General features: G+C 44.6%; 1 protein-coding gene and 3 long non-coding RNA genes across 7 annotated transcripts; all 4 read left to right on the plus strand.

The window, feature by feature from the left end:
- The first annotated feature begins 985 nt into the window (after positions 1-985).
- On the plus strand, positions 986-2,662 carry LOC124694201 (pyridoxine/pyridoxamine 5'-phosphate oxidase 2-like). Of its 2 annotated transcripts, none has more exons than XM_047227218.1 (7): positions 986-1,137; positions 1,219-1,268; positions 1,349-1,406; positions 1,507-1,539; positions 1,637-1,732; positions 2,026-2,175; positions 2,334-2,662. In XM_047227218.1, exons 1-7 carry the CDS (start codon positions 1,027-1,029, stop codon positions 2,433-2,435), a joined length of 600 nt encoding a protein of 199 aa, XP_047083174.1. In that variant the 5' UTR covers positions 986-1,026; the 3' UTR covers positions 2,436-2,662. The 2 variants fall into 2 exon arrangements, with proteins under 2 accessions (XP_047083174.1, XP_047083173.1); XM_047227217.1 differs by having other exon boundaries at positions 992-1,137; positions 2,023-2,175.
- An 11,111-nt stretch (positions 2,663-13,773) lies between these two features.
- Positions 13,774-14,438, plus strand: LOC124697680. The gene is made up of 3 exons (XR_007000820.1): positions 13,774-13,905; positions 13,975-14,245; positions 14,355-14,438. It is a non-coding gene; the product is annotated as an uncharacterized LOC124697680 (long non-coding RNA).
- A 462-nt stretch (positions 14,439-14,900) lies between these two features.
- Positions 14,901-23,291, plus strand: LOC124694202. Of its 3 annotated transcripts, none has more exons than XR_007000437.1 (8): positions 14,901-15,196; positions 15,278-15,371; positions 16,811-16,892; positions 17,032-17,170; positions 18,179-18,330; positions 18,457-18,717; positions 22,309-22,453; positions 23,105-23,291. It is a non-coding gene; the product is annotated as an uncharacterized LOC124694202 (long non-coding RNA). The 3 variants fall into 3 exon arrangements; XR_007000436.1 differs by having other exon boundaries at positions 14,901-15,176; XR_007000438.1 differs by having other exon boundaries at positions 14,901-15,176; positions 17,041-17,170.
- Positions 23,292-23,752: 461 nt separating this feature from the next.
- Positions 23,753-24,428, plus strand: LOC124694203. The gene is made up of 2 exons (XR_007000439.1): positions 23,753-23,831; positions 23,952-24,428. It is a non-coding gene; the product is annotated as an uncharacterized LOC124694203 (long non-coding RNA).
- Positions 24,429-26,804: the final 2,376 nt, after the last annotated feature.

Raw genomic sequence — 26,804 nt, forward strand, 5'->3', positions numbered from 1 at the left:
GCATCCACTTTCGCACGAAGTAGTCGTCGTAGATCTTGACGCCATCCATTATCCGGCGGAACGGCGGCTCGGTCATCCGAAAACGACGGCGAAACAAGGACGACACGAACAATGGAGTGGGTTGGAAGTAGTCGTTGTAGAGCCGGTCGTGGCCGCGTTCTCTTTTGCGGTCCAAGGCGGCCGCGCGCCCCGGCAAGGACCCCGGTGCACGGGGATCCGCGAGACAATGTGCTCGTGGATGAGCGAGCGACAGCATCCGTGAAAAAATCGTCGTCGGACTCCTCTTCGACGACGTGTCGATGAAGTTCTTGAAGTAGTATTCGTCGTCGCCGTCCACCATGATCCGAAAAGGGACACATTTTAGTTCGAGCATTTCAACGAACACCTCGCGAGCGGAGGCGATCCAAATGCTTCCGTAGGGACCTCGCAGGCATGGCCGTCTCAGCCGACTTGCGGTCCGGAAACACGGTGCGAGAGAGCTCACCTCCCGGCGGAAACGGCGCGCGCCGCGAACCGGCGGGAGGTGTCGCGACGGTGAGAGGACAACGGCGCCGGCGGCGGCGTCCTCCGACTGCGCTACGACGCGGCGAAAGCAGCGCGGGGACTCGACCTATGCTTCCGCCCCGCTTGCCGGCGTCTCGACGACGATGGCCGGCGTCGACGCGGCTCCCAAATCGCCGGTCCGTGGGTGGCGGCGGAGCGGTGGGGAGATGTGTGCGACGGGCTTGTGTTGTGGGAGGCAGACAGGCGGGCCAGGGGCGGACAAGGGGAGGACGCGAACGACCAGCCTTTCGCGTCCGCGGCCACGCAAACTCGTCTAAGATTTGGGCCTGGTTTGGGTCGTCCAGGACGCCGCGGCCATCCGTTTTAGGGATGGATCCGCGCGCTGGGCCGCGGTTTTGTCCGTTTCGATCCATCCGGACGCGCGGGCGCGGGATGGGTCTCGCGGATGGAGATGCCTAAGGAAGTAATATCCCCGCATAGTGAAACTGCACGGACGCGACAGGTCAGGAGGCGGCGATAGGTATGGCTGGCGGTGGCGCCGCCGCGTCGGCTCTCTCGAGCCCCTGGAGGATGCTGCTGCAGCGAGCGCTGGACGCCAATGCCCATCTGAAGCACTCCACCTTCTTCCAGCTTGTGCGCCCCGATCTCCCATTCCCTGCCCCTTCCTTTCTTTTGGTGGGGAAAACGAGATGCCCTAACAGTCGTTCTTTTCAGGCCACGGTGGGAGAAGGCGGCAGGCCGGCGAATCGGACCGTCGTATTCAGGTGCCCGCTTCCTCGGGCGTAGTCCCCTGTCCTTACCATCCAGTTCTTGCAGGTTTTGATCTGAAATTTTGGTCTTGTAGGGGGTTCCAGGAACACTGTGACAAGATTCAGATTCATACAGATGCGCGGAGTAACAAGGTAGTTGCTTTCCCTGTGATAGCTGACCTGGCCTTTATAGTGTTTCTTGCTCCTTGCTGATGTCCCTGCTGGTTTCCTTGTGTGAATTGTTAACAAACAGGTTGGTGAGCTCAAGGAGTGGCCCCTTGGTGAGGTAGGATTTAAAGAATTGGCACAATTGTGTAGCACCATTTTGAGCATCATAGGTGCTAAGTGCTTTCAGAGAAATGCCTAATCTCGAATTCTCTCAGATATGCTGGTATTTCACTGATTCGTGGGAACAGTTCCGTATCAGCGGTATCGTAGATGTGATTGATGGTTCCAGCTCAGACCCTGCCAAGCTCCAGGTTAGAGCTGAGCGAAGTCTGCCTTGTGCTTTATTCTGCTTAGAAAGGAAAGGATAATTGTAGTCAAAGGTTTAGTTATGCATAAACTAGTAAATGTTGTAGTAGTTGGCTTTAATATAGTGTTTCACACACGAGGTTTGCTCATCTCATCTAGAGTCAACGGTTCGATGTTGCGTTAATCTGTAGACAGCTTTCACAGATTTTGTTGTTTTTCAGAAGCTTTCAATGTGAATATATAAGTAGTGCACTTTTATAATCCTTACTCAAAATTGGTTGTTTCTTTTACACAGCAGCGAGAGAAAACTTGGTTTGCTAGTTCAATGAAGACAAGATCGCAATACTTAGGAGAGCCATGGCCAGGGGTTCCCGTCGCAGAGGATGATCTCGATCCATCGACTGGCCCAGTTGACGCCTATTGTCTTCTGACCCTTGATCCAGAAAAGGTTAGCTTAGGTGCCTGGGTTTCCAACCTTTTCTTGTGCTGCATTCTCACGTTTTCTTATTGGTGTCTGCATGTACGTTGAAACACAGAATCAGTATGTTTAAAAGATCACAGATTGGTATGCTCCTATAGTATTGCTTAATACTCTTTTTTACTCAGGTTGATTATGTGAACCTGAAAAGTAATCAGAAGCTGATGTTCAGAAGAACCCAGGAAGGAGATCATTCCAGTGACTGGATTGCTGAAAAAGCTAGCCTCTAATGGTGTTCTTTTTAGATAGGGGGAAAATAAATGTGGTATTGACTGCCACTATTTTTAGTTGTGGATTGTTCATGGCAAGGAATTGTCTTCATTGTTCATTTCCTTTCTAGACTGTCGTAATGTATATTTGGCAGAGCATCTGAGAGTCGAGGTATGTACTTTATCTGCATGACATTTCGTTGTGAACATACAAGATGGCCCTAATTATTATTGAAGTTCACCGCTAATGGTTTTTCTTCTTTTATTTCCAAGATGATTACTTAGCTAGCATTTCTTGTACCGCTTATAATACATTTGAGCATGCACCATTCAAGATGACAGACTGGGGGATTGCAAGAATATGAGCTCGAATTCAAGTCATGTAAAGTGTTCCTCTTTAGCAAGAGTGGTCGAGCCTTGAAAGTTTCCTTCCTAAGTTTTCTCATGGAATTATTCAAAGTCTGGAACATATGTGTTGATTTATATTGCAATATGTGTATTACAAATAAACCTGTACATTATTACAGTAATATCACACACATAAAACACAAGGCCACAAATAATTCGTCAAGTAGTTTTCTAAATTTTTGCAAAAAAAAGTAGTTTTCTAAACGTAGGCCCAGGGGCATGGACATTGGCAGTACACACGGTGCGATAAGGGAACTAATAAGAGTTCGAAATGATCGAGATGCCGTATAATGCCAACATTAATCCATAATCAGAGGCTATCACGTGGAAGTTACCTAGTACCTTGTATTTCACAGACTGGGACACACGGTCGATCTGGATTGTAGCATTTGGGCAAGGCATCAATCTGCAATTGCAATAGTATCACGCACACAATGAAAGATCACATGAATTCTGCAAGTATTTTTGACTCGGCCATATAAGCTGCAGTAAATCCGTTTGATTTGTTTGGCATAACATATATCTCCACCATAACGTCTGTAGATCGCATCTTGTGTCCTCTAACCACCAAGTGTGGCCGGCGCGATGGATGCGGACGATGATGCCAACGGCATCTGCTTCCCCTACGACGTGCTCGTCGACATCCTGCGCTGCCTCCCCGGCCGCGCCCTCGCCGAGTCCCGCTGCGTCTGCCGCTCGTGGTGCGCCATCGTCGACTCCCACAACCTCCTCCTCCCCCACGCCTTCCCGCGGGAGTTCCCCGGCGTCTACACCACCTACTACGGATTCAGCTCCCCCTCGGCCTTCTTTGCCCGGCCGACCTCGTGCTCCGGCTCCCGACGTCCGTTCGTCTGGGGCGATTGGTCTCCCGCTGTGCAGCAGCACTGCAACGGCCTCCTCCTCATCCGGGACAGGTACAACTTCGCGGATGCCAAGGACGTCTACGTGTGCAACCCGGCGACCATGCGGTGTGCTCTCCTGCCGAGTCCGCCGACGCCATGGCCGTGCGACGTCGAAGGAATGTTTCTTGCATTTGACCCGGCCGTGTCCCGGCACCACGAGGTGTTCCTCCTTCCTGTAAAAAGGATGCCTCCATCCCGCTGCGACTTGCAACAGATAGATCCATCTGGTTCTGCAAGCGAGTTTGTTGAGCTGGAGGGTGACATGCTCATGAATAGGACGGTGCCATTGCTGGTTTTCTCGTCGCGGATTGGGGAGTGGGAGAATCAGAAATTCGCGCCGGGCCGCTGCGCCCCGGGACACCTCTACGATGTGGTGATGGCACCACGCGGTTTGCAGAAGAAGGCATGGTCTGGCGAATACTGGCGTGGATCACTCTACGTCCACTGCCACAGTGGTGTCCTCATGATATTGCGATGCTCACAGAGGATGTATGACATGGTTCAGCTCCCAGGGATTTCACCTCCATACGACGACGAGAAGTACAGGGACTACACATGGTCGCTTCCCACAAGGTCCGTGTTGGCGAGCTATGAGAGAGGGGTTCGGTATGTGACTCTGCAGAAGTGTCATCTCCTTGTATGGGCATTGGTGGAATCGACCAATGGCAAACATGAGTGGATGTTGGCGCGCATGAGGCCGATCTCAAACCATATGATTATTTTTTTTTTTTTTTGAACATAAAAGTCCCGAAGGACCTGGAACCTGTATTACTTCGTCGGTGGGTGTAAAGTTACATCAAGGACCTTACGGAAAAAGGAAATTACAGCATAGTCCATAACATTTGCATAGTACACCCTAATAAAATCGCTGGAAAAGCGATCGGATCCAAGCATGCCGACGATGAAGCAACTCCAGCGGCGGCCACTCCTGCTCTCACCGGGGACTCGGCCACTTGGGAGAGCACGAGCGAGGGATGCCACGCCAGGGTGCAAAGAGATCTTCCACAGATGGAAGAGAAGACTCGTGCAGCAGCTGCCGCCGAGAGAGGCGAGGTCAGCCCTCTGACCGAAGATAGCCGCAGCCGAAAGAAGCCGCCGCTGAGAAATCGCCTCAGGGAGCACAGATTCCAGAAGCTCCCCAATCCATCCCCTGCCGCATGCCTGAACAAATCTGCTCCCAGTCTCTCCCTCGCCTCCAAGGCCGGCCAAGAGAAGGGAGCAAAATTGCAGAGCATGGAGAGGGGAATAGAAGCGCTTGATAAAGGAGCTCGATCTGCGGAGCTCGTCTTCCTCCTCCCACCTCAGGAACAGGATGAAGAAACACCACATCGACCACCCTATGCTGCGCTGATGCAACAGGATGGAATAGCTCGGCGGCCAACCTTTATTGACGGAGATGCTCGCAGCAAGCCTTCCCACCAACGTCAGCACACGACGGTGCACGCCGGCGGTCAGAACCCTCCACAAGGCGCCCCAGATCTGGCCGGATAGATCTAGAGCTCTACTCCAAAACGCCATACAGGACCAACTCCTAGACCTACTATGTACAAAACGAGCTCCTGAACCTTGCCTCCACCACTCTCCGATGGCTAAGCCATCGATGAGGGCTTCGGTTCGGCCAGGAGCTGAGGGAAGCTTTCCTGTGTACTGTAGCAGAGGGAGAGATGGGGAGGGGGAGAATGACACCATATGATTATTTGATAACTTCATTTAACTGGAAAGCAAAGCCAGAGATGGAAATGGAATGGGAGGTGGTCAAAAGCGAGGATGAACTAATTAGTTTGCATCCCTGATCGTGGCTGGTAGGATTCCCGGATGGGGGCATCAGGGAAGGAGCAGGAGAAGCAGGGCACCCCTGCGCCGCTGGTGGTGACGTACGCCAGGGACGGGTACAGCTGGCTGGCCCGAGCCGGTGGTGGGCGGACCAGACCGCGCGCCTCGTTCCCTGCAACGAAGATGGACCGCGCGCCTCGTTCGCTCGCTGGGTGTACCGAATCGATCCAAGATCCGAGCGGGCCCATCGAGTCGACTGCCTCGCTGGTGCAGGTGCGGCGACACGTCTCTTTTTCTCCTGAAGAAACAACATTCATTCCCCGAGTGCCGCTCGTCACCAGTACTTCGACTTCCGCGCTTCATTCATTCCCTCGCTGGACCTTCTTTTCTACACTACGCCTCCAGCTGCGTCCTGGTTTCCGTCCAAACCAAAAGAAAACCAAAACCAAAACCAAAACAACAGCCTCGCTCGGGCCGGTACACCTACCTTAATTTGACGTAGGGAGTACTATGGTATAAAAAAAAGAATAAGTTTTTTCCAAAAATACAAGGAAACTCATTTCTTTATTGAAGGAAAAAAAAAGTACGATATGATTCATATTATTACACGAATTACAACAGTATGTACTATTATAAGATAAAAACACAGCAGCACTGCCGGAGACGTAAAGGCCAGGTAACGCCGCGTCGACAAAGCCAGAGTTGCGCGGAGCCTCCCCTCCACCACAACCAGAATGAGATGATCCTGCAGAGTATTTGACTTTACTTAACCCACACAAACACATCTGCAGAAATGGCACCTATGTGTACAGCAATCAACTACTACTGTAAACCTCACCTCAGGAAATACTAAAGGATCAAGATTCAGTCTTTACCGACCAACAAAATGCTCGAGCCTAGCTAGCATTCAGAAACACAACAACATATCTCTCTCTCTCTCTCTCTCTCTCTCTCTCTCTCTCTCTCTCTCCAAATTATTTTGCTACAGAACCTATCAATAATGTACAAATCCATGAATCACTTGGCCCCTAGCAACGTTTGTATTCATTCACACCCCAAGTTAAGCACACTTAGTACTACAAGTTTATGGCCATCTGCGAGTGCCCCTCCGCGCACGGTTGGTTGCAGCTGCAGCACCCATACCAACAACGCCCAACTGAAATTCAAATGAAAATTTGTCAAGATAGCATGACCCCATGCTTGCGGCATGATCAACTCGCCATCTCAGCCCAGCAACAGAAGCCCCAAAACCTTATGCACCTCGCATATAGCAAGAAGTCTGCATATTAGAAAAAGAAAGTATCCCATCACGGCATAACGAATTATCCGTTAGGTGCTTTGCAAAAGAAAAGAAAACTCATCTCACCAACATAAGTTCTGAATTTTCAATTGGACACGCACAAAAGCACTCGATGTATGCAAGAATCTAACACGTAACAAGGAGTTGAACAGCAGCGAACAAATTTACAATGGGATTTTATACGTCATTGCAAAATGGTAAAAATAATAGCAAGGATTTAAGGCTCATTTACCCTGGCCTATACAGGAAAGACGAATGAGGTGCCATATATGGATGCAAATACAAGAAATGCCATTATGCAGAGCAACTGCAAAATGTAGCTACACACAGCAACTTAATTAAACTAGATACAAAATCAGATGCTAACTAAAGTTGAACAAGTGTTGATTAACGACCTAGTAATATACTAGCTCCTTATTCATTGGAATTGAGGAAGTACAAGACATGCACCTAACCAGAACAATCAAACATCACAGCAGCCAAGACAAGTTTGCAAATGGAATTCTCAAGCATAAATAAACAAACAACTACTAGAACAGTTCCGGTTTATCAGACCTGATCTACATTCTAGAATGATGAGTAGGCCATGGAAGTGCAGCAAGCAAGCGTGCGGGGTTTCAAAACGAAATTGAACCTCCTTTGCATCCAAATTAGACATGCTGAGAACTTGACAAGGAAAATCAGCACAGGTAGATATTCGAAATCTAACTCTTCTTTTGGTGCAGGGGCACGATCTCATTTGTCAGTCCCGCTCTACGCAGACATATATGCCCGGTCTAGGCACTAAACACGAACAAAGAAACGATTTTTAGCGAAAACATGGAGGAGGAGAGAGACCTCCCCGGCAGAAGTAGGTTGCGGTGGTCGCCGGCGGCAGCAGCTCTGGGACGAGGTCGCCGAAGACAGCCAGTGGCTGCCGTTTCGGGCAGTCGACCGGCAGCTCTCCCTCAAGCCTCCCGGTCGAAATCCCTGCGCCTCCGCGTGCGCGTGCAGCTGCGTCCTTCCCGCCGGTTGTGGTCACCGAACGTCGACCGATAGACACCGTGTCGCCGCCTTGCTCGCCGCCACAGGCCCGAGCGCGAGGAGGAGGAGTTGCACCTATCGCGCGGGCCTCCCTCGTTGTGGGGTTTTTCAGCCAGCAGCAGGAGGGAGGGGAGGCAGAACAGGGGCAGCCGGTAGGTGATCCTGCCCGTGGTGGGATGCCCGCGGCGAGGAGGGGCACCGGGGCGGCTGCTCTGCTCGATTAGATCGAAAGTTTCACCTGCGGCCAGGGTTTGGGGTGGGGGCAACAGGTCGACGGCGCTAGGGCATGGAACCGGTAGAGGGGAAGGAAGAGGTCGGCGGCGCGGGAACTGGCCGGAATCAGCGCTGGTGGAAAGGGGATCGCGAGGAGAAATGAGGTGCTGTGGGTGGGAGGGGAACAAGGAGAGGTTTTTTTTTTTTTTTAGATTACGAAGAAGGAGAGGTAGGTGCCGTCTGGGATTCTAGGGCGAAATTTGGTTGGGTGGCTCCATCGGCCCAAAACATTTGTCTTTTGCTCAGCCCAAAACCAAAAATGTTTGGAGGCTAAGGCAAAATCCAGCGCGGGAAAACACTTCAGACATGTACACGTACTCTGTCTAGACATATACATACACACAATCTACATGTGATGTGTGTATATGTTGGATTAGCTGCACGTATGTAGACGTGTCTACACCTTCCAAATAATTTTGATTGGCGGAAGCAAATCACTTAGCTAGGCCTTGTTTGGTTTCACCAAAATCTCCTTGATTTGAGATGCATATCTATGTCAAAAATCCTCCCAACACACTCCAAACCACTTAGGACGGGGACTAACGCTCTCCTTTTTTCTCTCTAGCTTGTAGGATATGCCATATATGATCACGCTTTTGACCACATTTTTTTTCTTCCAAAACTACCTTGAAATAGTCAAGGCATAGGGATAATGTTCTAGGGCGGCTTCAGGGATAATGGCTAAACTGTGAATCAAGGTGGGAGGGTTTGATGGATACGTTCGCAAACCGGGTAGGCAAATGGGGTCAATCGAGCGGTCAAGGTATTACCATGTCTGCGGCGGTCGGCTTCGACGATAACACACGACCAACGTGAGGAGTGTCGGTAACAAAATTGTTTTTGGAAAGCATCACACCGGGGACACATAATCACTATCTATGATTGCATGAACCATTGTAGGTGCAAATGTGAAATTTGCAACCCCATCGAATTTTAGATGAACAACATAGATGCAAGGTGGGATTCCATCGAGCCACTAACTATATATTTTGTTGAAAAACCTAGCGCTTTCACGTGAATATGGGGACTAGTTGACTTCTAGCAAGAAAATCCCTATTCTTGGCTCCATGAATAGGGTGGCGGGGTCACACCTCGAGTGAACGTGATTGAAGATGCATGTGTGTTAACTACTATACTGGAAACCTTAGTTAGATAATTTGATGATGGCGCCAACATATTACACATGTGAATTAACAAATTGTGATTTTTAGGGGGGGGGGGGGGGTCATGCCCCTGTAACCGATCTAATATGCAGAAAAAAGAAATTCTCGACTTATGCAAAACTCCAACTTCACGGCACTTAGTCAATTTTTTAAGAAATTGAACAAGCTGAGGCCTTGTTTGGCGTAAGAAAATCACTAAGGCCTTGTTTGGTTTCACCAAATCTCCGCAGTTTGAGGTGTATTGAGGGGTATTAGATCCCATCTAAGTCAAAAATCCTCCCAATACTTTTCAATACACTACAATCAACTTAGAATGGGGACTAACCGAACAAGGCCTTAATTACTATGCATTCTCCCTCTCCTTCTTTTTTGTAGCTTGTAGGATATGCCATATATGATCACGCCGACGACCTCATTTTTCTTTTTCCAAAACTACCTTGAAATAGTCAACGCATAGGGATATTCTAGGGCGTCATCAGGGATAATGGCTAAACTGTGAATTAAGGCGGGAGGGTTTGATGGATAAGTTTGCAAACCAGGTAGGCAAATGGGCTTGATCGAGCAGTCAAGGTATTACCATGTCAGCGGCGGTCGGCTTCGACGAGATAACACACGACTAATGTGAGGACTGTCGGTAAATAAATGTTTCCGGAAAGTCTCACACCGGATACAAAAAAATTCACAATCTATGATTGCATGAACCATTTTAGGTGCAAATGTGATTCCAACCCCATCAAATTTTGGTACCAAAGCTAAATTGTGCGTCGCTTTTGTGGTCGATTATCTGCCATGACACACACAAAAAAGGGCAGAGTAGTTTGTAACTTTGTGAAAGAAAGATCTGAAAGAAGTCGTGTTGGCACGGGAGCGGAGCAAATAGACGGCTTAGTGACTTTGGTTAGTTTTTTTTCTGAGAGCAACCACAAATTTCACCAAGTTACATGAAAAAATATACATGGGAAAACTAAAAGATAAACTGGGATAAAATGGTTATCCAAAATTTGCAGATAAAATCCTAAAAGATTGAATAGAAATACAAAATGATCCATAGGATTTCCTGCAACCACCGTAGCTAGCGGTCGCCGCGACGGACACAGGAAGAGATGCCAAGCATCCACCATTGCAAGATCTAAAAAAGCACCATCGCATACGAGGCTTTGCGAGTCGATGAACAGCCTGCTGCATGCAGCGTGGCACATGTCGATGTGGCACGTCGACCGGGGGACGTTCCCATGCTGTCTTGAACCAAGATACGGCCACCTCCCATCGACGAAGTCGGAGAAGAACGACATATAAGCCACCTCCGGACCAACATCTTCGCTCCAGAAGAACCACCTCACCCCGGCCGCCAGCGTCCTCGCGGATAACAACACAACGAGATACCGATCTCGCTAGATTTGAAAAACGGCGAGAAGAACATGATGTCGATCCGAAGGAGCAATCACCACAGGTTGCCATCAACTCCTACACGCCGCCCATAAGGCCATTGTCGGTGTGGGAGTAGAGTTGATGCAGATTTATTAGCATAGACGCCGCTTCCACCACACCAATCGCGCACCATAGGAAACAAAAGCTAACCTTAACTACTAGACCAGAACAGAGGAACGAGATTCCCCCTCCCCCATGCCGCTGCCGGAGTAGCGAGCACAGGGAGAGGAGACCTAACCAGACGGAGGAACGGCCACTGCTGCCTCTCACGAGAGGAAGAGAGCGAAACTGTTTAGATTGTAGTCAGTTGATGTGTCCATGTACATGTTGGTACATAGTACCAGAACAGAAAACAACAGCCAGTGAATAAGTTGAGAATTTATCTAAGACGCAACCCTGCATATTTATACTATAACCAATAATCCTTCCCGGTTGTCTAGATTGTGCGTCACTTTTGTGATTGATTATCTGCCATGACACACACACAAAAAAAGGCAGAGGTGATGGATAAATTTTTAATACTCCTAATTAGCTTGTAACTTTGTGAAAGAAAGATCTGAAAGAATTCGTGTTGGCATGCGGGCAGAGCAAATAGACGGCTTAGTGACTTCAGTTAGGTTTTTTCTAGAGCATCCACAAATTTAACTAATCAAAAATCAAGTTAGATGAAAAAAATATATATGGAAAAACTAAAAGATAAATCGGGATAAAATGGTTATCCAAAATTGACGTGCTGCTGCTGCTGCTGGTGTAGTTCATCAGGCGCTAGATGTAGTTGCTGGTTCCGTTTCTTCATACTGGAATTGGAGCGTTGCTTAGATGTATGTTAGTTTTGTTTCTTAGTATGTATACATAGCCTGGCATGCTAATCTGGATTGGTACTGTCTTCATATTATCATGGAATCATTCAAATCCCGTCAGATATCTTGCGTTGTTCTTGTAGAATCTGTGCGTTGGACTGTATCCAACATGACTGCGCATTGCTTTGCCATGATAAGCATTTGATCTGAAATCATGTAGGAGTAGAGTCCACATATATGTTTCAGGAGCCATAATGCGTCCTTGATAATTTTCTAAGTTGCGATTGCTTTATATGGTGCTTGTTTAAGAAATCTTGTACTAGAAGGTTCTGTTTTGAAATTCTTCTTATATTTCCGCAAAATTGATGTAACTATCAATCATGATACGTGTTCCAGCGTTTCCATTTGCTATGGTGTAAATATTAATTCTGCATATGTGTACCACCTACCATATGGTTCTCAAAGCATCATCTTGGTTATTCATTACGACCATAATAGCTGATTCATGTTGTCGTTACGGTGATTCACTTTGTATATGCAAACATATATATTTTAGGTGATGGTTTGCTTTATTGTTTTGCGTACCTTCCTCTATTTTCCTCATATGGATATGTTTTAATCATAAACATACTCCAGGGAAGTGTAAGAGATGATGAAAGCGTTCAACTTGTCGATGGGAAGGTGGAGATTGGCGACCTGGAGTTTTCCAGAAGGCTGAACCGTTATCGTAGTTTTGCTGAAGGCCACTCAAAAGTTAGTGACAACATGTGCGCTGTTTCAAGCAATGTTCCCGTATTCACCACATGTACCCAACTTGACAATTTTGTGTGTTCAGGTTCTGTTCCGGCTCCAGCAGTGCTTCTGTTGTTGTGCTGGTTGTGGCCTCCCATGCAGCTCTGTGGTGGTCTCGGCTGGCCACATGCTTCGACTACTTCCTTGGCTCTTACTGTGCCGCAAACCCAGCGGTGTTATGTTTGTCCTCAGCTACTACTCTATGGTGAGCTCCTTGGTCCCTCCCCCAGTTCTCTGCTCCTCAAGCCGATGACCTATGGTTTAGGTTTGATGGTTGTGGTATGACTAGTATTTGGTCATGACACTGTTAGGGCTGGTATAGTCATCTTCTGCAAATGAGTATTTTTAGCTGAATAATCTTAGTGTATTGGAAAGTTTTTTTTTGTGCGATCATCTGTAGCTACTAACAATGCACTGTGGAAAAACTGAACTGTCAAAAATTGGATTTTAATTTGTAACATCTTATCAACCTGCTATGTAAACATGGCCTGAACCTGACTTTTGTACGATGATTTGAATGTTGATGTATATACAATTGAGCTATTACTCTAATTGAGCATTAGACCTATGTAGCTACACAAATCTGCGCTTTGGTCTTAGAGGCGCATGCTTGAGTACAACTTCATTCTACTTTATTTTCCCTGCACATTACTGGGCCAGAGTGGACTGATATGTGGCGATCTTACTTTGGCAGGGTGGAGGTTACCGGGTAGAGATGCAATGAAGCCAAGCCTATGGCGATTAGGTACAGGATGTGTGGTGCTTCTAGGAATTTCTGGTGCTTTTCTAGTACTAGAATGTGCTGCTGGTGGTGTAGTTGATCAGGTGCTAGTTGTATTTGCTAGTTCTGTTTCTAAATAGTGGAATTGGAGTGGTTCTTAGCTCTATGTTAGTTCTGTTTCTTAATACATATACATATCCTGGCATGCTAATCCGGATTGGTACTGTCTTGATATTATCATGGAATACTTCAAATCCCATGAGATATCTTGCGTTGTTCTTATAGATATGTGTATTTGACTATATCCAACATGAATGCAGATTGCTTTGCCATGATAAGCATTCGATCTGAAATCATGTAGGAGTAGAGTGCACATGTATGTTTGAGGAGCCATAATGTGTGCTTAATAATTTTCTAAGTTGAAATTGCTTTATATGGTGCTTGTTAAAGAAATCTTGTACTAGAAGGTACTGTTTCGAAATTCTTCTTATATTTCCGCAAAATTGATGTAACTATCAATCATGATCCGTGTTCCAGCGTTTCCATTTTCTATGGTGTAAATATTAATTCTGCATATGTGTACCACCTACCATATGGTTCTCAAAGCATCATCTTGATTATTCATTACGACCATAATAGCTGATTCATGTTGTCGTTACGGTGATTCACTTTGTATATGCAAACATATATATTTTAGGTGATGGTTTGCTTTATTGTTTTGCGTACCTTCCTCTATTTTCCTCATATGAATTTGTTTTAATCATAAACAAATTCCAGGGAACCTTCTTTGCTTCAGTGTAAGAAATGATGAAAGCGTCGAACTTGTCGGTGGGAAGGTGGAGATTGGTGGCCTGAAGTTTTCCAGAAGGCTGGACCGTTATCATAGTTTTGTTGACGGCCACTCAAAAGTTAGTGACAACTTTGTGCTGCAACCCCAGTGGTGTTATGTACCTAACTTTACAATTTTGTGTGTTCAGGTTCTGTTCCAGTAGGCTGCCACATGCCAATTGTGTGTTCAGGTTATGTTCTGGCTCCGGCGGTGTTTCTGTTGAGGTGCTGGTTGTGGCCTCCAATGCAGCGAGATGGTGGTCTCGGCTGGCCACATGCTTTGGCTACTTCCTTGGCTCTTACCGTGCCGCAACCCAGTGGTGTTATGTTTGTCCTCGGCTACTACTCTATGGTGAGCTCCTCGGTTCCTCCCTCAGTTCTCTGCCCCTCAAGCCGATGACCTATGGTTTGTTTCTGAAGGTACAACTGAATGTGAACCAAACTTACCCCTGTTCTCTTTGGACAGTACTAGATTGGTGCATTTGATGATGAGATATATTTTGTAGTTGATTCGAAATTTGTCTTGCAGTAGAAGTTTGAGGCTTTGGCTGAGAAGAACACCTAGTTGGAGTAGCATATGACTACACAATCCACTTCTATCCTGTCTCAAGGTATTGACCAAATGCACCGGTTGCATGATGAATCTGTAATTTTTGTCATCGCGGAATTACTCCAGATTGCGTGCCCTGATTACATGCTAATCTGGCTATTTTTCGTGGTTGCACATATATAACTAGCTATGTAATTGTGCTTAATATATTGAGAAGTTAATATGTGATCTTATTACTGTCTTGTAAATCTTCAGTCTTGTTGTGTATGCACTCACCATTTGATGAGCTTGAACGGTTTGGTTTAAACATGGCAATGCAGCAATATATAATGTTGGGAGGGTAACACATAAACATGTGCATGCTGCCATTTCTTTGGTGTTTAAATTTGTTGTCAAGGATTGTACAGAGAAATCACCACATTATGCTTGATTAAAAAGAATTCAAGTACCATTCCCTTGTAAATTAGGATTTTTGTTGCTTAAATATTCTCTGTGCATTCATTCCCTTGATGTGTGTGTAGGTGTTGTGACTGATGGAGGATGGATGCTAATCTGCTCGGCATGGTATTGGTCCCCGGCACCATCCTTCTCCAGAAATCAACCATCACTACCAGCAGAATGACACACGGTGAGGAGAAGGGCTCGATGGCACCGGCGAGTGAGCTCGCTCGCTACTGCTCGATCTGTTCGTAAATTCCCTGCCGCTTGGTTTCTGGATCTTCGTGAGAACATCCATGATGACGCCGGCGGCAACGCTGGTGCTAAAGAAAAATCTTGTCTCCTACGTGGTGCCACTAGAAGGTAGGCTACTAGACTGTAAGGTACTCTGCTCTGTGCTCTATTCACGGTCGATAGTTAGCAGTTACATATATTGTTGTGTTGACACAAAATGCAATGTGCAGGGAGCTCATCAAGCTGCCATCTAGAGCATCTTCTTGTGTGTGGAGTGGCTGGAGCTGGGCGAACAAGCAGCGCTGCTGGTCCAAGGCAGAGAAGGTAGTTTTAGCTATCTCCATCCTTTGTCTTTGAACTTAACATTCATCGTATTTTGCACCTCAACGCAAGTCTGGTGTTCAGAAAATTATCACTGAAAGGTGTGAATGCACTTTCTGTGTTAACATGAGACACCTTATTCAGTTGACGCGTATATTAGAAGCAAGCAATCTAATTTGTGGTCAGCGTTTTAATTCCACGATTTGGTTCATACATGAAATTGAGTTGCTATTAATCATGGATTTTCGTTTATTTTAACATCAACCCATCCAGAGGGTGATGCTAGAATTTTTTTGCTATGGGGAACCCATACACCAAATGACTGATAATCTACAACTTTTAAGTTGTACTTGCTGATGATGTCTTTTTAGGACCCTGCTTTGCCACAACATAGTAAACAACAACATTCCTGTTTGGCATAGGAACAAGTAAGCCTTCTTTTTAGGACCTGCTATTCTGAAGTATAAATTTAACTGTAGATTTTGATTGATGGTAGATATATTTTGCTATGGGGAGCCCATATAGGAAATGACATATAATCTAGACTGCTGATGTCTTATACGGTTATACTTATTCCCTTTTGCATTTGTCATTAGACACATTTACAACTAGATCTCCTTTTAAGCTTTGCGGTTTGAAAGTACAAATTTGACTTTACTAGATTCTAAATGTGATGCGAGTAGTTGCTAGAAGTCTCTTGCTATTGGGAACCCCATATACCAAATGACGTATAATCTGCGTATTTTACCTTCTCCCGGCTGATATTGTTTATTCTTTTTTTTCTTTGGACACTGTTTTGCCAGAACGTAGTAAACACCAACATTCTTCTAAAACAATACTGTGTAATTATCATCGATCTCCTCTACGTGCTCTATCTGCTGCTACTGCTATCGAGCCCCTTTGTGTGTTTGTGGCGATAGGTTTGTCTTGTCTAGGAGGGATACTAGCACTTAATGTAATTCAACAATTTTTCTTGTTGTTCAAAGGCCCTTTTCTTGTGGACATCAAGGATTAGTGCTGTGTAGTAATGATGATCAAATGGTGTGTAGTAATGATGTTCCATGTTTGCTGTGGTCTGTTTCTGTTGATAGCATGGATAAGAACAAATTAGTACTACATTTGATCTTATACCTTATTAATCCCGCGTACTAGTAGTTATTCTTGCTTCACTTGTCTGTGTCTAATAATCATTGCTTATGTTTGGGTCTGGGATGTATGTTCACTCCTGGGTGTACTAGTAGTATCATGAATTATAAAGCTCGTTCTATGTACCTTTGTGAAAATGAAATGCAGTGCAGACCATTCCTGACATTCGATGCTAGATATGCTTCTATACGAAAAAGTCGGTTCTATGTTCAGAACCAGCTACGCTTCTATGCAAAAAATTGGGTCTGAACTGATAATTATTAGTTCTTAATTTCAAGTGTCTTTTCTCTATGCAGGGAGTGTCAAGTTGCTCGCACCCAAGGCCCACCGGGGCAAAGTCGCCGCCATTCAGGATCTTTTTGACATCGGCATCCAAAGGTTCCTCCTTGGTCGTGCTTGAACTGGTTGCTGCATTTTTTTTTTGTATAGTGTGCCAGTTATTGCACCTGATCATAGACATGTCAAGCAGATAGATCTTGTAGCAATTTCATTGTCCAATGAGTCTCTGATCTTGTAGGATTTACAGATAGATTGTTTGACAAGGTGGCTTTTCTGCTGTTCGCCCTGGTAGGTGGACTACCAGGACTTCGGGTGTGAGACCAACGTACCGCAAGCTACCAGTGATGTCTCAGCCTCTGCTATTATAACCTTATATGGTGAGCTCCGGTTTCCATCTCCTCTACATACTGTGTGGTAGTATCTACTGCGGCTATCAAGGCTCCCTGCGTGCTTGTGGTGATGATCACCAATGAGTTTTTAGGTATTTTTATCTAGTGAGAAGAAGTTATTCTCTTCTCTTGTCCAGGAGGGATACTAGTACTCAATATGTAGTCCATCAACTTTCCTTTTTTGTTAAGGCATTTTCTTGTGGACATTATGGATTGGTGCTATGTAGTAATCTTAATGAAATTTTGTTTAGCCGCTCTGTTTGCTCGATCTTATTTGATTCTAATGATACTACCTCTGTCCCTGTTTATTTGCTCTGCGCATATTTCTAGATCGTAAATTTGAACAACGTAATACAACAAATATATTATAAAATATATATCATTTGAAACCTTGTATGCTCTACTTTCTAATGGTATAATTTTTATGTTGTATGATTTATATTATATTAGTCAAATGGAGAATCTAGGGATGCGCGTAGGCCCTGTAAACCGGGATGGAAGGAGTAGCATAGACAACAACATAAATATATTACTACATTTGATCTGCTGCTCTGCCTCCCTATCAATGCAATGTTTGCTAATGGTAGGGTTGTCTTCTGAAATTTGTTCAACCTTATTTGTAGCTGTACACTGGGATCTTCATTTTATTTTGTTTTGCTTCTTGGGAGCAGAATTACGATGGTATCTATATTAATTGCATGCAAGGCAGATCATGCAATAGTTCATAATATACAAATTAGTTCTATCTGAACCTTTTTAATATTCATATTTTGTACCTATTTTTTAGTCAGGTTGATTCTAGCTGTTGATGTTAACCGGATTACGTGTATCGCACATTGCTATGAATCTTGCATGTCTCATTCTAAATTTTCTTGAATGGCTTACGCTAAATTTTCTCTGGCACTGCTTTGATGGCGCTATTAACTATTTTGCTGTTGTCGAGCTTAGTTATGTTACCTTCAAGTATTCATCTCTGGCAAGAAATTTACCTCTCAGGTCGCTCGCTTGATACTCTTCAGCCCGCTCCTTCCCTGCCGCTGGGTGGACCTGGAAGTGACCGAAACAATGCTGGATGCTGTGTCGGTGAAAGAGAAAGGCCTCATCTTCATCGTTGGGTCCACCTGTAAGGTCGGCTCCCACACCGTCAGGTACTCTGCTCTACATTATGTTCTACTCACACCGGACAGCCTATTCCATCTATTGCTGCCCCTACTATTAGTGGTTCTTTTATTGTCTGTGGCTAACCTATTCACTTTAACATTTCGGAACCAAAGCAATCGGTTTGGAACCACCGCCAGGATAGCTGGATTTTTGTGCACCATCTGTCCCAGAAGTGCTGCTGCTTGTGTCGAAGGATCGGATGTCCTGCTGCTGGCCCGTTGGTGGATGACTAGGAATTGCAGTGTGATGGTGGCGTGTTCACCGCTGTGCCTTAAGCAACCAATTGATGTCTAAGCCTCAGCTGTCGGAGTTGCAGTGTGATGGTGGCGTGTTCACCAATGCGCGTTAAGCAACCAGTGATGTCTGACCCTCTGGTGAGCTACAATCTCGATCTTTATCTATGTGCTCCATGGTGCTATCTGCTCGAGCCATTGAACTCCCAAGCTGTGTTTGTGGACATGATGGCTTGCAAGTCCTTTAGGTTTTAATTCATACTAGACCATGAAAAGCTCGCGTTGCCGCGCCCGTCCATCTCAAGAAATTAGTTATAGGAATGCTAAGAAAATTTAGATAGTAGACAAACTTTGGAAAAATCTGAATAATTTTAATTACAACGCCTTGATGTAGGCGATGCCGCATATTTATATAAGATAATGCACAACATAACCGCCCTTTTCTTTTACTAATAATAATCTGTATCACATATGAGAAGATGTGGAAAAATGAACAGATTAAAAAAGATTTCAATGTCAGGTCATGCAGCGAAGGTCGTATAAAAGGATTTTCAGTTTTTCAATAGCATGGAACATTACAGAAATATGTTTTTCACAAAAAAAAATGGTGACAGAAAAGAAGTAGAAGTGTGTAGAATGTTGAAGCTCTAAGATACACATAACTGCATCACAATTTTTGTCACCACCATTCATGGATTTCATATGAACTATAGCAATAGACTTGACTTCATTTGACATTCTCTTCTCTCCACGAAAGGTTTGGTATATCCAGGGAGACCCCTGCTTATGTATGTACATGAGTTGGAAGATGCAGGCAATAAATTCCACGTATCTTTGATTCCTCTCTCCACGAAAGGTCTGATATAAAACTTTTGGAGAAGCAAAACAAGACAACTACACATATACTATGTTATTCCAACTTGCTAGTTGGAGATATCACAATGGTAAAAATGATGCTGCAGTAATCAGTTTAATTACCTCATTTGTTCCAGCAGGGACACTACTAAAACTATTGATGCTACAATATATAAATAACTGCAAAAAAAACCAGAAAATGGGAAACTCAAACGAACTTTTAAGATTTTTACAGTATTCTTCCTTCTAGCTATAATATATAAATAAATGCCAAAAGGACCAGAAAATGGGAAACTCAACTGAATTTTTAAGATTTTTACCATATTAGCACCAGATGACCAGAGATCGCTGTCAGAGGCCTTTCCTGTCAGGCATCTTCATCTACGTATTTTGCCATTACTCCTAACGTAAATCGATATCAGCTCGCAATAGAGATACAGAATGGGCACCTCCACATTTGTACCTATGTTTAGCAGCCTGTTAGAGCTAAGAATCTTGCACCTTGCAAATGGTAGGCTCAGTTTTGCAAGCTCAACCGCGTGGCTGTTAAACTCAGGTTACTTGATTCCAAGAAATTTGTACTACAACCTCCGCCAGATTTTATTTTATTTCGAGAGTACAACTTCTCCTAAGAAAAGGGAGTATAGGTTTTCCCAATTCACATTAAGAAAAGGGAAGTTAAAAATAACTTCCATATTATATTATACAAAAATAACTCCTTTAGGGATATTGTATATAACACTTCAGTGAAGCAAAAGGAAGTCCTCTAAGGATCAGACACTCCTTACATAAGAAACATGACTCACTGCAATTGAAAAATCAGGGCAATGACTTTTTATTCTTTACAATTATCGGAATACACTCGAAAGGAAAAAAATTATAATAGAAGGAATAAGGCTTCTGCAGAAGGTATATCAATAAGCACATACTCGTACGTATGATTGCACACAAAAATTTCTTGTGTGTATGATTGCACCAAAAATTGGTTGGGAAGTTGAAGGCAAGTATTAATAATGCTTCACGATAACTCGATGGAGTCAGTTTGTTGTAATCCTCGTGTCACGTAACAAAATATGACGATTCCATACCTGATACAAACCAATCAAAAGAACAAACGCATAGCCATCAGCAAAGTAAAAAAAGCAGAGCAAGAGCACTTCATCTTCCTCATGAACGTGGGTGCTACCCTGCTAGGTGGAACGGTGGGTGGTGAGAAACAACTGCCAGTCTATTTTAGCTCACCTCTGGGATCTGATACGAAGCGAATGCGGCGCAAACCATATCGTCTCCGTCCTTGATGAATCCGGGCCCTGACCTACCTACCCAGAGTCCAGAGAGAGTCGAGCATGCTAGCCCAGCAATGCCCCTGCCTCATCCTTCTGGCACACCAGCGAGACGCCACCGCCAACCGCGTCTCTTGCGCTGGCCGAGCCGTAGTAGCCAGCCTCCACCTCCGCCTCCTCCTCATGGCCCGTTGTTGCCATCGCCATCGCTCTCTCGTCCGTGGTCGCTGCCGCCATAGACGCTGCCACAGTAATCAAAGAAACAACATGATTAGCACCTGTCCGAGATCTGGGTGAGGAAGAAATCAAATTTCTGCAAGGCATCAAGCATTGCTTAGGGGAAAGAAGATGGGCGGCCTAGAAATAGCCATCCACTGTACAACCGAAAGGTCAGGAAACAGAAAAGACAATGGCTCCTCACCTTCTAGGCCATTAATTGCAGGAAGATACGGCGGCGCTATCATCATGGCCTTCCGCCGTGCCGCCATCGTCAATTCTTCATATGTACAGTCGCGGAAAGAAAGCGAATATGGAGGGACAGTACCGATAGCCCAGATCTGGCCCAACAGGCCCGGTCAACCACAGTTGGCCTAGGTAAATTCCAAGAGTAGCGGCCCAAGAGACACCAGATGAGGCCCAGAGACGTCGAAGCGCTGTGAGGAGCCCTGGGTCGATGCATTATACTGTCTCTTAATAAGTGGATCTCTTTTAGTGTTCAGGAAGGATACTAGTCAATGTAATTCGTCAAGTTTCTGTTAAAAAGTGCCATTTCTTGTGCACTTTATGAATTTGTCATGTGTAGTGATCTTATTCATTTTTTTATCTGCTCTGGTTTGATTCTGACGATAGCATGGATAAGAACAAAATAACTACTGCCTCCGTCACATAATAGCCTACCAAAACCTATCTTATATTTGGGAATTGAGGACGTACATTTTATATTTAGTCAATGTAATTTGCAACCCCTCTAACAAATTTTGGAATCAAGAAACCCTCGAACCAAATATTGGAACCAGGCCGTTTCCTGGTTCCATTAGGCTAAGCTCCAAAAATATCATCTCCCTCAGGTGGTGTCTTGTCTGGTTCTTTTATACTGCCATTTAAACAAAGAGGCATTGCTCTGAATGATATTTCTTATAATCAGTAGCCAACAACCGGCAACCGAATGTTCAATCGGTGAAGCATCAGAAAATAGTACCATTTGATACCGACGCCCTACCAATGTTAGATTTAAATTTTATTTGACCCATCAGATGCATGCTTCTGTTTTCCTAAAACTTATGCCTTTCTATATTATGGCATAAAGTGCTATGTGGCGCTTGATGACATTTTGTTCAATGACTCTGATCCAGACATGCCACCGCCAAAGAGGAGGAAACCCTCAAAGTCTGCTTCCAGTGTATACCAGTCCTCCTAGGTCGATGATTTTCTCCAGAACTTTTATTTGTCACTCTGGTTGCCATAGATGTTCTCCAGAACTTTTTGGTTTGTCACTCTGGTTGCCATAGATGTTCCTGCAGTATGCATGTATTGAATTTACAGACTAAGACAATGCTCTCTCTGATGCTATACTTTTGTGTACTGAAAATTGCAGAGCTAGATGCTTTGGAAGCTGATATGGACGTTGAATCGAACTCAGTCCCACCTTACCTTCAACCGGAGAAAGAGTCGGATCTGGATTCTGAGCTCAAGCTGCCTGCTGCGCCAAGTGATCATGCAGCAGCCCCGAACTGGAGCAAGTATGTCAGTTGCCAGAACGTCCCTAATTCGCTTTGATTGCGGTCTTGATATCCTGTTTCATGCCATTTCCTGATAACAATTTACATAATCAGACTACAACTCTCTTGCCTGCCCAGTTTTATAGATAATACCTACACATGGTAATTCTGTTTTAGTCATTCCGTTTTTCTTTTGAATGCTTCGTTCTACACTAGATTTTGAGATTTTAATTATGCAACTCCTGAATCATGATAACCTTTTATTGATTATCTATATTTTTGCCCACACATTTATAGCGAAATTTCATGGACCCTACCGGTGTCTGGTGGTAACTTGTCTGGTTTTCAGTAAATACTTTTTTTTCTTCACATCTGTCTCTAGATTTGTTCTACGAATGTTATCCCCAACACCAAATATCATTTCCTAATCATGCAATAAATGGAACTTAGTTTCTCGTACTATACTAGAAACATAATGAGCCAGCTGGTTATCCTCATCCTCGGCCTAATTTATTGCTTAGGATTTCTGTTCATCTTTGACGGTCTGTAGGTGGCTTGGTCTGGTTGTGTTTTCCCGTTATGCTTGCGGCTCCAAAAGTCTGTAGGAAATAAGGAACCCAGATTCATCCAAGTGTATGGTTCTGTAGACTTATTCAAGTGTATATTGAACAGGAGGTCATGAATGATGGAGATGAGCAACAAGAACAGGTTGGATGATCATCTACACCTGTGTTCCAAGGACTGTGCCGAAGCTGAGAAGTAGGAGAGCAAGCATCGGATGATGCTGCTGCGGTGGATCGTTGTTTCGGGCCTGGAGCATGTATGTGAACTGAAGGAAGTCGCAGCGACAAAGTGCCATTTGCAGGTAACTTAATGACATTGATCTAGACCTGTAAGGATTGAGGTCCTGGACCTTGGAGCTACCTATGGTAGTTTTGCCGCTCCATTTTATTTTATCTGCTTTCACCTCTTCATAGTTCATATACTCTTTAGCTAGGTTGGTATCTACACAGACCTGGGAACTAACTACACATAAATTTCATCATCTGTATGATGCACAGATCTCCTTCATGTAGCTCCCTGGCTTGACTAGCAGTTTCAATAAAGGAATCCAGTAGGTAAGCATGCTATTTTTTATGGGCTCAATTATACCCACTGTCAACCACTTGGGATTTATATTTTTACAATGTGGCAGACTATGAATCATGTTTTGACCATACTTCTGTTGAAGTTGCATGTAGGAATGAACATAGTCGGTGCGGTGCTACATAACCTTGCTTTGGCTGAGTCTAACACAAACTTTTAAATTACTGGCTATGCAGCTTATATGTTCTATAGCCTCTCACTCGCAGGCACGCCTGCGAGAAGGTCGTTCCGGCAACATGTGGTCTGGAGCCAGGTCAGTTGATTATCTTCTGCAATTCGGTATCTTACATGCATGGTTTCGTCCATAGCTATGGTCTAAAATCATTTGCTGTATATTTTATTGATCTGTATGCATGTTTCTCTGGATATACAGCTGAATGAAATGGGAGGCCCTTGGCATTTTCGATACTGAGGTGCACCAAAGGAATACTGAGGGTGTCGATCGACAAGCTGTCAGGATCACTGGGGAGTGCAGGCGGACTGCTGTTGGTGACCCCTTTGGATGCTAAGTCTGCCTCCAGGTCTGAAATTCACAAGATATATCTGAGAGCCACTGTGATAAAGCATAAGCCTATTTGTGCCTTTCTTAACTCCCATAAACCCCTTTGTTTAGTAGTTTAAAAGTTCAGACCGTCGGTTCACCGTCTGGTTTTTATATGTATTCATTAATAAATAATGCAATAAGCATATACATAAATATACAAAGCGCTGCAAGTGTTTCCATATTGTTCCGAGAAGAAATTGTATGGGGTACAAGTGGAGTTTGATAGGGTAGTCATGTCAAAACATTAATCTTGCTAATCTCTAGACCTGGGAGCATCTGGTGCATATGTAGCTTTGCTCCAGTTTATTTTGTCTTCACCTTTGATCTCTCTAGCTAGGTATCTATACATATATTGTACCTGTGGCTCATCATCCCCTGGTGCATCTACTTGTTCACCCTTTTATTTGGCATGCTCAAGTCTGACCCATCTTCTTGGAGAATTACGTTCGACATGTTGGAATGTCACTATGCTAGGCCCAAATTAAGTTGCTCTTCCCAAACAAGTTGGTGCATGCCTTTACTTGGTCTCCGATGGCTGGTAAGGAGGTTGGTGGCATGCGGCATGCAAAGTTGGCTGGGGTGGAGCAGCTTGAGGATGGTGACAGAAATGCTAGAGCATGAGCCTACTTGCCGTCGTGAGGAAGGGGCCTGGAACGTTGCCGCTTGATTACCCACACTTCTCTTTTGTTGTATCGTCATGTGACTGTTCGTGAGAGAAGTTTGTTTTGTGATATCTGATCTTTGGATGATCGTTAGAACATTGAGCTGCCGTGTTACTTGGAGCTGATGTGCAACTCCTCCATATCGTTGTGACTCTTGGAGCATCTATGTAGACAGAATTCACTCGCAGCGACATCCATTGTTATTTATTCAAGTGGATGTTGCTAGCTGAAGCATTTTTTTGTATATGATGAGCTTAGGCTCATAAATTTAGGTCATGGTGCTAGAGGCTGCGTAGCAATGGGTGCACACAATGTTGTAACGACATCTTTGATTGAATATTTAACACTACCACGTACACTTTGGTATTTAGGCTAACCTGTACATTTCTGGTGAGACCTTGAACATGAACTCAGAGTAACATGGAACAATCTTCTTAATGCAAAATCATCTTTTTTTTGTGACTATTCGGTTGAAGTGGTGCAACTTCTTTTGTTCCAAATTAATTGACGCAGATTTATGAAGATACGCATATATCTAGACATGTTTTAGTGTAGATACATATAAATCTAGATAAAACTATGTAAATTAGTTTGAAATGAGTGGAGTATGTTGGTATCGAGGATGATTACCAAAAGAACGTGTTTGTGCATCGAGCTATTCCCAGGATTTGCACTACGTTGCTTTTGGAGGTTTGTTAAAGAAGCTAGTTTCAACATAATGTTCCGTCGTAGAATACGGGTCCTGAAAGAAATGATGTCCTGAAGTCCATGCTGAAGAACTTGGTCGAATGAAAATAAAAATGAAAAACAAGGTTTCGAGCGGGTTGGAGTGAAAATGTTTCTGAAAAATTTTCAGAAAAAAAAAGTTCCCGAAACCATCAAACCTGTCTGTAAGTCATTCTCTCCACTGACATGAATAAGTGGAAGATTACAAGATGGTGAGGAAAGTCCAGGTGAGCAAACCCATAATAACCTTACTTGGTTGGACTACCGAGGTGAGGAAAGTCCAGGTGAGCAAACCCATAATAACCTTACTTGGTTGGACTACCGAAGCATGCAAGTTTGGCATCATCATAAAACAAAATTAATTAGGACATATTTTTCTGACTGAAATGAAACCATCGAACCAGTCTGTAAGTTAGTCTCATGGCTGAGATGCATAAGTGGAAGATTACAAGATGGTGGGGCAACGTCAAGGCCTGCAAACCCACAATAACTTAATTTGGTTCGACTACCAAAGCGCATGCATGCAAGGTTGGCATCATCATAAAGCAAAATTAATTAGGACATTGGCGTCCTCACCAGAGGTTTGGCTTCACGAGGTAACATCAGCTCTTCTCACCCCGGCTTCTATTTCTTTCCCTCCCTCAAAATTCAAACAACTGCAGAAACCACCCACACAGGCTCTATTTATACAAGCCCGTCATCACCAACCGCGTGCGGGAAGCGTGTGTGACTTAGACTTTGACTTTGTCGAGGAGAGGTAAGGTGAGGTGAGTGAGTGTTGTTGATACGCCCGTCCATCGTCGTCCTCTATTCGGTCGCCGGCGGGGGGCGAATCCATCCAGCAAGTAATCCAAACCTATGGGGTGCCTCCATGACTTTGGCCTCGTCGCTGCTTCCACCCACGAGCTAGCTCTTCTCGGCAGGTAATCCGTTACTCCATGATGATTTCTTCTTCTTTTGGTTTCAATCTTTACTTTTTTGTGTACTCCATGATGATTTCTCCCTCTAAAAAATGTCGTTGTTTACCTGGATGAAAGTTGCTCCGTTCTGCCTTGTGCTTTATTCTGCATAGTGCATAGCGGAGTACTGGGGGGGGGGGGGTATTTTAGAAAGGAAAGGATAGTCAAAGGTTTAGTTATGCATAAACTAGTAACTGTTCTAGTAGTTGAGTTCAATATAGTGTTTCACACACGAGGTTTGCTCATCTCTCCTTATCTCACTGAGAGTCAATGGTTTGATGTTGTGTTAATCTGTAGACAGCTTTCACCTTTCAAAGATTTTGCTATTTTTCAGA

Source organism: Lolium rigidum, chromosome 3 (genome assembly GCF_022539505.1).
Source record: "Lolium rigidum isolate FL_2022 chromosome 3, APGP_CSIRO_Lrig_0.1, whole genome shotgun sequence".
In the NCBI taxonomy this organism is placed as follows: Eukaryota; Viridiplantae; Streptophyta; class Magnoliopsida; order Poales; family Poaceae; genus Lolium; species Lolium rigidum.

Excerpts from the sequence above, each read along its gene's own strand:
- LOC124694201 (XM_047227217.1), top strand. The coding sequence starts at position 1,027 with ATGGCTGGCGGTGGCGCCGCCGCGTCGGCTCTCTCGAGCCCCTGGAGG. Across the intron at positions 1,138-1,218 it reads ACTCCACCTTCTTCCAGCTT|GCCACGGTGGGAGAAGGCGG; the intron begins GTGCGCCCCGAT and ends CGTTCTTTTCAG. Across the intron at positions 1,540-1,636 it reads AGGAGTGGCCCCTTGGTGAG|ATATGCTGGTATTTCACTGA; the intron begins GTAGGATTTAAA and ends GAATTCTCTCAG.